This window comes from Zeugodacus cucurbitae, chromosome 4, assembly GCF_028554725.1.
Source record: "Zeugodacus cucurbitae isolate PBARC_wt_2022May chromosome 4, idZeuCucr1.2, whole genome shotgun sequence".
Taxonomy (NCBI): domain Eukaryota; kingdom Metazoa; phylum Arthropoda; class Insecta; order Diptera; family Tephritidae; genus Zeugodacus; species Zeugodacus cucurbitae.
In genome coordinates, this window is record NC_071669.1 from 18,985,299 (window position 1) to 18,996,179 (window position 10,881).

The 10,881-nt window shown below is 39.5% G+C and overlaps 2 protein-coding genes across 2 annotated transcripts; one reads left to right on the forward strand and one right to left on the reverse strand.

Annotated features, from left to right (window-relative positions):
- Window positions 1-3,577: 3,577 nt before the first annotated feature.
- LOC105217581 (collagen alpha-1(I) chain-like) lies at window positions 3,578-4,219 on the reverse strand. The gene is made up of 2 exons (XM_011192652.2): window positions 4,110-4,219; window positions 3,578-4,035 (listed from the first exon to the last, which is right to left on the reverse strand). Exons 1-2 carry the CDS (start codon window positions 4,135-4,137, stop codon window positions 3,578-3,580), a joined length of 486 nt encoding a protein of 161 aa, XP_011190954.1. The 5' UTR covers window positions 4,138-4,219.
- Window positions 4,220-4,639: 420 nt separating this feature from the next.
- Window positions 4,640-5,482, forward strand: LOC105217590 (collagen alpha-2(IX) chain). The gene is made up of 2 exons (XM_011192663.2): window positions 4,640-4,667; window positions 4,730-5,482. The coding sequence occupies exons 1-2, from the start codon at window positions 4,640-4,642 to the stop codon at window positions 5,290-5,292; spliced, it is 591 nt and encodes a 196-aa protein (XP_011190965.2). The 3' UTR covers window positions 5,293-5,482.
- Window positions 5,483-10,881: the final 5,399 nt, after the last annotated feature.

The window sequence follows — 10,881 nt, forward strand, 5'->3', positions numbered from 1 at the left end:
CTCACCGAAGAGTTCTCTCAATAAATCTATTGATTGATGCGATGTGTTAGAAGTGGCGTAGTCTTGTTACGTTCTCACCGACATCATTTTTGAAAAAGAGTGGACCGATGAATACACTGCTCACAAACCACTCCGAAACTTTATTTCTGGATAAAATGGCAGCTCATGTATTTTTTCAGGTTGCTGTTAATCTCACATGGGGCAATTTTGCTTTATTACATACTCATTGAGTCAGAAATGGGCCTTATCGCTGAACGTCGGACCTTCTTGGAACTTTTCAATCGCCCATAGAGCGAAGCGATGTCGTTTGGGAAGGTCGGGCGGCTTTAGTTCGTGCACAAGCTGCACAAGCGTCTATCCCACGGTCTTCGTGTACACTGTCAGCTACGACAGATCACTGCCGTGATCTATTCGGTCGAAAATTATCCAATAATAAATGCTGGGTCTCAATATGGTTGATGGTATAGTGAATAGTACGCTCAGTAGGCCAATTATGTTGACCATAAGTTGCGCGAATCGCGCGAAATACATTCTTTACAGAACCTGAATTTTCGTAATAAAGTTGGACACTTTTTAAACGTTATTCAGGCGTTAGACTGTCAAAAAATATCATTGAAAATAGTCTACTTGGATCATCCGATAGTGAAAAACTATATAGACTAAGTTATAAATTGTAAGCATCGTAATCATTAGATCAATTTTAACGAAGTTTCACGCCTTCGACTCGCCACTTCTCTGCTCATTATTAAAATGGAGCTCTACTCTCTTTACAGAAAATCAATGTGAAAGCAACAACACGATCGTAGTGTTCAAATTAATACAAGAGAGTAAGTGGATATCTAATTAAAATAATATTTCATATTACAACTCTCTTTGATTATACCAGTATACCAATTTATACCAGTTTTTTGTTCTTATCGTCACTCGCTAAAGGTTTTCTGCATAGAAAATGTCTACAAGTTCTGCAAGTACTTGAAATATTCTGAACATTATCATTGATTAATTTTTAAAGAAGTTTCCCAATAATAATCATTTTATTTAATTTTATAATAGTTATATTTACTTTCCTTAGTCTGTTATCTCAATCTAAAATTCAACTTAATACACACCAAGTGTTTGGAATGTATCTATAAAATGTATGGTAAATGTCTATAAACGCTATTATACACAAGTCTTGCCTACGCCATAAAATCGGTAGGACTTAAATAATACATAAATGATACTGATCGTTAATTATGTACATTTCTATAACTTGTAGCGAGTTCAATACTGCCAGCGCTTAGCCCTTTCTTAAGTACGTGCTTTACATTAACATTACTTCGTTATCATTTTTTTATTTTGTAATTTTATAGCTTTTCAACAACTTTCTTCAAGTTCAAAAGATTGACTGTGCCGAACTTTCTTCTTTGCCACTTAAAAGCAACGTCATTGCTTATTGGTTAAATTGAACGATTTGAATATTCATTTCATTTTCTTATTTTTTCTCCTCCACAAACTTCTCTTGCATCTGTTGCTTTTCGACTAACCGAGAGACACAATAACACACATTGATTGGGTGCTTAGTGACAGAAGGTGCATTAACCTTCCAGAAAAAAATAGAAGAAAACAAAGGAAGAAATATAAAAAAACAACAAAAAGCAGATAATAATAATGATAATAAAGTTGAACCAAAACAAAACATAAAATGTAGCCAAAACAGTGGTGCGAGCATCACACGAGTAGTAAGTAGCATGCCGCTTGCTCTCTTCGACAAGATCGACAAGATCACTTTGGCTTATGCATAATTAATGATCATGATCGGCGTTAAGGTGATGCTGGAGTGAGCTGTGAGCAATGTTAGCTGCAAAAGGAATAGACAAAAATAAATAAATAAATTGTTGAAAGTTGTGGTGAAGCGTGTTAAGCGTGTTTGTGGGGAAGCGGGCGTAGGTGCGCGGGGATTTTTTAGTGATCTTCAAAAAGAAAATTAATTTCGTGTGTTTATGTATATATGTATATACAGCATCATTATAGTGATTTTGTTATAATGAAAATGTTGATAAACAAAGCTTAAGGGCATATGGCTTTATGAGTAAGACTTCCACGATTTGTTTTGCTATTGCAGAAATCGGTCTATCGATGTAAATAAAATTAAATTAAATTGTAAATGACAATCATATGATTATTTCAACTCATTGAGTGCATCGTTTTTATTCCACGAAAAATGGATCACATACGACAATATCAAGCGAAACCGGTCGTGGTCGAAGGTCGGTGAATCGTCCCAAACAGTGGCTAAGCCGGGATTGACGAAGATTTATTTGCTGTGTATTTGGTGGGATTGGAAGGGAATCATTCACTATGAGCTGCTCCCATAAGGCTAGACGCTTAAATCTACCATGTACTGCGAACAACTGGACCGTTTGAAGCATGCGGTCGACTAGAACCGTCCAGAATTGGCCAACAGGGAGGGTGTAGTGTTCCACCAGGACAACGCCAGACCACACACTTGACGACTCGTCAGAAGCTACGGGAGCTCGGATAGGAGGTTTTATCGCATACACCATATAGCCCGGACATAGCGCCAAGTGATTGCCACCTGTTCCTGTCCATGGCGAACGCCCTTGGTAGTGTAAAGTTGAACTCAAAAGAGGCTTGTGAAAAGTGGCTGTCCGAGTTAATCACAAATAAGGAGTGGGGTTCTACGAAGGGGTTTTATGAAGTTGCCGTTTAGATGGAAACAGAAGATCAAACGAAACGGCGCATATTTGAACTAAATCCGATCACTGTAACACTTTTTATAAAGCATTGAATAAAGAGCAAAAAAGCGAACGCACATAAATATCATGGGAGAGAAAAAATCATACCCATAAACTAGTTTGCGTTCAATAACTGAAGCGTTTTTCAAAAGGGACGCTACAAAAGTAGAACGATAGGAACAGCAAACGGCACCATATTTTTTCCCGCTCTTTTGACATTTCTCTTCAGTAAGGTTTGCCATTTCATCATAGGAAAAATATACGATCCAACATCGAGTCGAAATTATTAAAATTTACTTTATTCGGAGTTAGTGGCCTCAACTTTAAGGGCGCTACATCCAATCATAAGCTCACTTCTGGCTGAATTGCTTTGTCAACAAGTAAAATTTGCATTATTGGTCAGGCAGCAATCCACACGTACTCCATAAGTCACCACTGGATTACGAAAAAATTCAAATTTGGTGCGGTTTATGGGCCGGCGGCGTTATCGGGCCGTACTTCTTCCGTGATGATCAAGACCAGCATGTCACAATCGATTTATTAAAAACTAAAACTAAATGGCCCAGTCAATTGGCAGCCTCGGTCATGCGCTTTTTTAGAAAACCCCTTTATACCTTCAAGTTTTGCAAGCGTAATATTTTAATGTCCACCTTGTTGGTGCCAATGGTTTTTGACCTCGAAAGAAAGCGGAAAGCTCACACATGGAAGATGCTCATTTATTCTTCCACTAAATCTCTAATCCTGCCCACAAAAAAAAACAACAGATATTCTCAACACAATTTATTCTACAATTTATATCAAAATTCGATTCAGCACAAAATATTTACAATTAATTCTCCTTAACGTCGCGAAGACGACGGAGACGGTTGTATGACTGTTGGACTTATAGGCGCTGGCGCAGCAACACCTGGTGCACCTTGCGCACCCTGCGGTCCTGGCAAGCCAGGTGGACCCATTGGCCCCGGCGGACCACGCGAACCGGGGAAGCCACGTCTGCCGCTGGGACCAGGCAAACCGGGCGCACCAGTTGGCCCATCACGTCCGTTAGCACCCTGTTGACCCGGCGGACCGATGGCACCTTGTGGGCCTTTTGGTCCTTTTAAACCGGTTTCGCCGCGTGGTCCCTTCACACCAGCCGTGCCCGGTTCACCAGGACTACCGCGTGCGCCCGGCACACAAATACATTGCGGTGTCGGATAAGCGGGATAATTATTGCGATTGCGATGGATGAGTAGACCGCGTGGTTCACGTTCCGTGGACGATATGGCGGCGTAGATGAGTGTGGGTAGGAGTAGCGCTATAAGTTGTGTGGAAGAGTAAATTCTGATTTTAGTGTGAGGAACGGAAATTTTCTTCTACTTATGTACTTACAGCACAAAGTAAGTGTTGTTAGCGTCATGTTTTCGAGCAGTCTGCGCGTGAGCACGGCACTTCTAAGACTATTTATAGAAAATTTTCCGTAAATTAGAATAAAAAGTTGATTTTTTGTTTAGAAACTTAGGTGAAAATTCAGTTTTTCCAATTCGTCGGTAATCTTAATTAAGTTTTTATTATATTTTTAAGGTAATTTATTGCAGTCTATATTTTATTCCCCGAAATATATATTTTTAAACGCTCCAACGGCACTTGATGACATTTAATGACACTTGAAATTTAATTACGCTCATTTTAATGGCAAACGCTTGTGGAAATTAAAGCGCCGCCACACAATGAAAATGCATCAATTTGATTAAGCCATAAATGGTAGATTAACTCTAAGGGCTGCCATAAATTTTTATATGTTCTACTTAATTAAATTAAGATAAATCTCGCAATAAAAGAATTTGTGCTGCCGAAATTTCTAACAATGTTGGTATATAAGCGCTGAAGCACGCGTGCGCGTCAGCATTTACAGTGCAACAATGCAGCGCGTCAAGAGCATTCTACTAAGTACACACTTCTTCTACAACACTACTCACTAAAAATAAATTACTAAAATTTCTTATTTTCAGTATTCATAAGCTGTTGGCGCTCCTACCTCGCCTTTGTTCCACAACAGTCAGCAGCGTATGCAGCATATTCGCCCAACAATCTCCAAACGCTGCAACAGAAATCACTGGACAACATCACAGCTTACACTTACTACCAACCGTTACTGTACGCCACGCCACGTCAGCTCTTTGGTGGTGGTGGCTTTGGCTTTGGCGTCGGTGTTGGTGGCTGCAATTGTCCACCAGGTCCACCAGGCTTGCCCGGTCCCAATGGTCAACCCGGCCTGGATGGCGATCCAGGTGAGAAGGGTCCGCCTGGTGATCCCGGTGATGTGGGGCCTGTAGGCAGACCGGGTGAACGTGGCAATGATGGTCGCAGCGGTGCACGTGGTCCGCCTGGTGAGAGCGGTCGTCGTGGTCCGCGTGGTTTTACGGGTCCTGCTGGTCCAATGGGTCGACGTGGTCCGCCCGGTGCGCCGGGACCGCGTGGTTTGCCCGGCGTAAATGCGGTGGCAGCAACGGGTAGAGCTAATTATAATTTTGACGATTACGCCTATGATGCAGTCGAATATGATGATAGTTAAAATGTTTATTAATATATTTTTGCTTTAAATCAAGTTTGTTGCTTAAAGCTTTTGTATGTATTTTATTAATTTCATACTTGGTAACGTTTAGTTTATTGTTCATATACACCGTTAGAGGGCGCTGTTGTGGAATCAAGCACATTCTTGTAGCTAAGCTTGCAACCAATGCGTTTATAAGGCATTTCCATTGACTTACCGAGGTCACCCTGTAGTAGAATTTCAATTTCTCAAATAAAATAATAAATAAAATTTTTCAAATAAAATATATAAATGAAGTAAGGAAACTTCAGATTCGATCAGAAATGAATATAATATAAAATATTTTGTATAGCAGTTTTGTTCAATACCGTTATGTGAGGTGTAGGCGTGGTTCTTATTTGATTTAGTTCTTTTTATGCAGCTCTTAATGAGTTGATCAGTAACCGATTCGAACTTTCCGACCAAGGAACGTAAATATTCTGTAAGTAGGACATTTGTCTACTCTCAACTGGTCCGAAGTATCTCCTCTTAAAATGTTATCAGAAAGATCTCCTCTAAAAGGTAATTTCCATTTTATTTATCTTTCATTTCCGTAAGATGAAAAGAGCTGAAAACCAAAACACTCTGATGTCGAGTTGTTAAGTTTTTGCTGTTAGTACTCTCTAACAATTCGAACACTTCGAGCATTTCATTCAGCTATGACTTTCTTAAGTTGAATAATCGCTGAATATTAAAACATCTGAAAATTGTTCCACTGTTATTTCTTCTAGCTTTTTAAACTAATTTAGATCATATTGACGGTCTCACTCAGCTATTATTTTCATAAGCTGAATATGTACTGAGAGCCTGATATGGAGCCTCTGATATGGAGTTGCTTTGTATATGCAGTTAGACATTTACAATGATTTTAGCACATGCAGCTTTATTCAGCTATAATTTTTATTGGCTGAATATGTGCTGAAAACAAAAATATTAGAAATCTCTGGTAGGGAGTTGCAATATTATTTCTGTTGGTTATTTATTCAGCTATTAGTTCATCTGCTGACAAAGTGCTGAATATTAAAAACTTTCAATATTTTGGTATGAAGTTTCACGTTATATCTTTGGATCTTCTACAACAATATACTCGGAGCTATTATCCAGCTATGATTTTCATTAGCTGAATAAGTGCTGAAAGCTAAAATCATTGAAAATCTTGTATAGAGTCGTATATTTATTTTTGTTTATACTCTACAATATATATATCGAGAACTGAAGAGGGAAGCGAGACGCATTTGCAGACGTAAAAAGAAAGAGGCCGAAATGCGTGAGTATGAAAAGCTTGAAAAGCTGGCCGACATGGGTAATGCTCGAAAATTTTATGAAAAGATGAGGCGATTTACAGAAGGTTTCAAGACCGGAGCATTATCATGTAGGGACCGAGAAGGTAATCTGGTAACGGATGTCCAGAGCACACTGGGATTATGGAGGGAACACTTCTCCGACCTGCTCAATGGCAGTGAAAGTACAACACCAGGAGATGGCGAACCCGATTCCCCAATCGATGACGATGGAATAGATGTTCCATTACCCGACCATGAAGAAATTCGAATAGCAATTACCCGCTTGAAGAACAACAAAGCGGCGGGGGCCGATGGATTACCGGCCGAGCTATTCAAATACGGCGGCGAAGAACTGATAAGGTGCATGCATCAGCTTCTTTGTAGAATATGGTCGGAAGAAAGCATGCCTGACGATTGGAATCTTAGTGTGCTCTGCCCAATCCATAAGAAGGGAGACCCCACAATCTGCGCCAACTACCGTGGTATAAGTCTCCTCAATATCGCATATAAGGTTTTGTCGAGCGTATTGTGTGAAAGACTAAAGCCCACCGTCAACGAACTGATTGGACCTTATCAGTGTGGCTTTAGACCTGGAAAATCCACAATGGACCAGATATTCACCATGCGCCAAATCTTGGAAAAGACCCGAGAGAGAAGAATCGATACTCACCATCTTTTTATCGATTTTAAAGCTGCCTTCGATAGCACGAAAAGGAGCTGCCTTTATGCCGCGATGTCTGAATTTGGTATCCCTGCAAAACTAATACGGCTATGTAAGCTGACGTTGAGCAACACCAAAAGCTCCGTCAGGATCGGGAAGGACCTCTCCGAGCCGTTCGATACCAAACGAGGCTTCAGACAGGGTGACTCACTATCGTGCGACTTCTTCAATCTATTGCTGGAAAAAATAATACGAGCTGCAGAACTAAATAGAGAGGGTACAATCTTCTACAAGAGTGTACAGCTCCTGGCGTATGCCGATGATATTGATATCATCGGAAGCAACAACCGCGCCGTTTGTTCTGCGTTTTCCAGACTAGATAAAGAAGCGAAGCGTATGGGTCTGGTGGTGAATGAGGACAAGACGAAATATCTCCTGTCATCAAACAAACAGTCAGCGCACTCGCGTCTTGGCTCCCACGTCACTGTTGACAGTCATAACTTTGAAGTTGTAGATAATTTCGTTTATCTGGGAACCAGCATTAACAACACCAACAATGTCAGCCTTGAAATCCAACGCAGAATCACTCTTGCCAACAGGTGCTACTTTGGACTGAGTAGGCAATTGAAAAGTAAAGTCCTCTCTCGACGAACCAAAATCAAACTCTATAAGTCGCTCATTATTCCCGTCCTGATGTATGGCGTTGAAGCGTGGACGATGACAACATCCGATGAGACGACTCTTGGGGTTTTCGAGAGAAAGGTTTTGCGCAAGATTTATGGTCCTCTAAACATTGGCAACGGCGAATACCGCAGACGATGGAACGATGAGCTGTACGATTTATACGACGACATTGACATAGTTCAGCGAATAAAAAGACAGCGGCTACGCTGGCTAGGTCATGTTGTACGGATGGAAGAAAACACTCCAGCTCTGAAAGTATTCGATGCAGTACCCGCTGGAGGAAGCCGCGGAAGAGGACGACCTCCACTCCGGTGGAAAGACAAAGTGCAAAGTGACCTGGCTTCACTTGGTGTTTCCAGTTGGCGCCAAAAAGCAAAAAGGAGGAATAAGTGGCGCGCTCTGGTGGATTCGGCTATAATCGCTTAAAGCGGTTCCTACGCCAAATATATATATATATATATATATATATATACTCTACAACAACTATGTCATATTGAGCACTTTATTCAGCCAACTGTTACATAAGCTGAATAAGTGCTGTTCGGCTATTCGGTTCCACTTATTTCTTAAGCTGAATTATTGCTGAATACCAAAGAGTTAGAAAATCATAGTATGGAGATGCACAATTATTTCAATTGGTTTTCTAAAACATTTAAGTCAAACTGCGCACTTTATGCAGCTTTCCGTTTCACAAGCTGAATAAGTGCTGAATATGAAAGAGTTAGAAAATCATAGTATGGAATTCCGAAATCATTTCAGTTGGATTTCTACAACACAGCGAGTCGAATTGAGCACTTATTCAGCTATTCGTTTCTTAGCTGAGTTAGTGCTGTATGTCAAATCATTATAAAACACTAGTATGGAGTTTCACAATAAATATCGCTTCCAGTATTAGTCGGTTTCAAGACACAAAGCACCTTGAGTGAGAGAGGAAATACATTTTTACTATGAGTGCACAGTTTCCTTGTAGCCTGCTCACACGCTTCATAGTTTTAGCATAGTAAACACCAACAAAATGCCGAATTATTGTTTTGCTTCGACCACAACGTGATTGATTTCAAACTAACTGCAATATTAATAATTCAGAAATTGCCAAAAAATATGTGTATGCATTTTATGCGCTCACATACATATTAATTTATATGCATTTCTTTACCGAACAGTATTTCTTCTGTGGATATTTTGATATTTACATGAATTCAATGCATTGCAAATGACATGATTGCCTCTAGGCACTATATGTAGTATGCCTTGTACTATAGTTATGCATATGCATGAGAAATTACGCATTGATGCATTTGTTATTTTGTTGTTGCTTTTTTCTTCTTTTCTTTTATCGTTTTGTGGGATTCAATTAAAATATTTCAATCTACAAAAGCTTCAAAATTTTGCCAATAATGAAAACATAGAGAACAATGCGCATACATACAGACATACTTATACAAATAACTGTTAGCTGACAATGACAGATGTGTGTGAGTGTGTGTGCATTTGAATATTAAGCTATGCATGAATTGAGGAATATTTGCATTTAATTTGTCTTAAAAATTAACTTTTAGCTGCTGACTTACGCACACAAACACACATATGTGTTCACTGACTGCCAGCCTTAACTAAATATAGTCATCCAGAACTACCTACAGACTTACAACCTCTTGACTGGCAGTCTATCAATTTGAGCGTGCTTGCACTTTTAGCGGCTGTCTTAATAATCTAAAGGTCTAAATGAAATGCACAAATACATACATACATACATGCGCAATTCAACCACGAACATTTGAAGTTTATCAAGTATTTCTTAATATGCGTGGTTTGAGTGTTTGCTTTTGTTCCTGTTTGTTTGTAAAGCATATATTTTTCTTCGATAACAGTATTATTCTTGTCTTAACTTTAACTCTTGCACTCGGCATTATGAAAATATCTTTATACATACATATGTACGTATATGTGTGTGTTGGCCACTTTCTCAACTCTTATTGAATGCCATCGCATAACTATTGTAACTAAATTCAAATATACTCACACACATACATATATTCCTATAAATTTTTAAGCTAATATTTACTCAATATCCTCTCGCATAAAATGAATAAGTTTAATCGACACATAGCCATTGAAATGTAAATAAAACGGCAGCAATTTCTTTGGTGATATTTTCTTACTCACATACATACATATAATATGTAGGTGTGTACAGGGTTTTCGAGGATTTCAGTGATTTCAATAGAAGTCTTACCCGAGTATCTATTGAAGTTTGTGTGACTGCTTTGAGTACACCCGTTATATATAGAGTCGAATTACCACAATCCCCAAACATCTACGTTGATTCCTATGACTGGATTTTAAGAGTGTTCAGAAAAGTTGAAGAAAAATTGTTCTATAACAGCCAACAGGTTTTGGTTTAAAAGAAACTTTAATGGCGCATTCACCGGGGTGAATCTCTCCCACCAAAAATCCCACACTCAATTTCCGTCTCTTTATTTAGCCGCTCTAGTAAATATCACAAGGAACCACCTTCTTCCGTCCTAGTCCAGTCCATTGCAATTCTTGGATGGCGCCTTTAGTCGTATGATGACATCAACCAGCTGGGCAGAGATAGAGATACCTTCCTAATTAAGGGTCCAAACATTCTAGGTGAATGCCCTCAAATCATGAACGTTAAACATTCAGGGATTGTCACCGAATGGGGAGCGGGTGTGGTTATTTCTCATCCGAGGCTCTGCTTGATTTCTTATTGGGTGGTTCTTTTTTATGTGCTGTGTCCAAGCCTTTCTCACTTTAGATCGGCTCCAAATAGCTGTTTGTTGGCTATCCAATAGGATACTTGATCTAAAACCGGAAGCCGCGAGCTGCTTGAACCATGTGGAGAAGAATCGTTCTAGGCCACTTGCAAGTGAATGGCAGTCAGAAACTTTCCTCATTTGCGTGATCTTCTACACATGA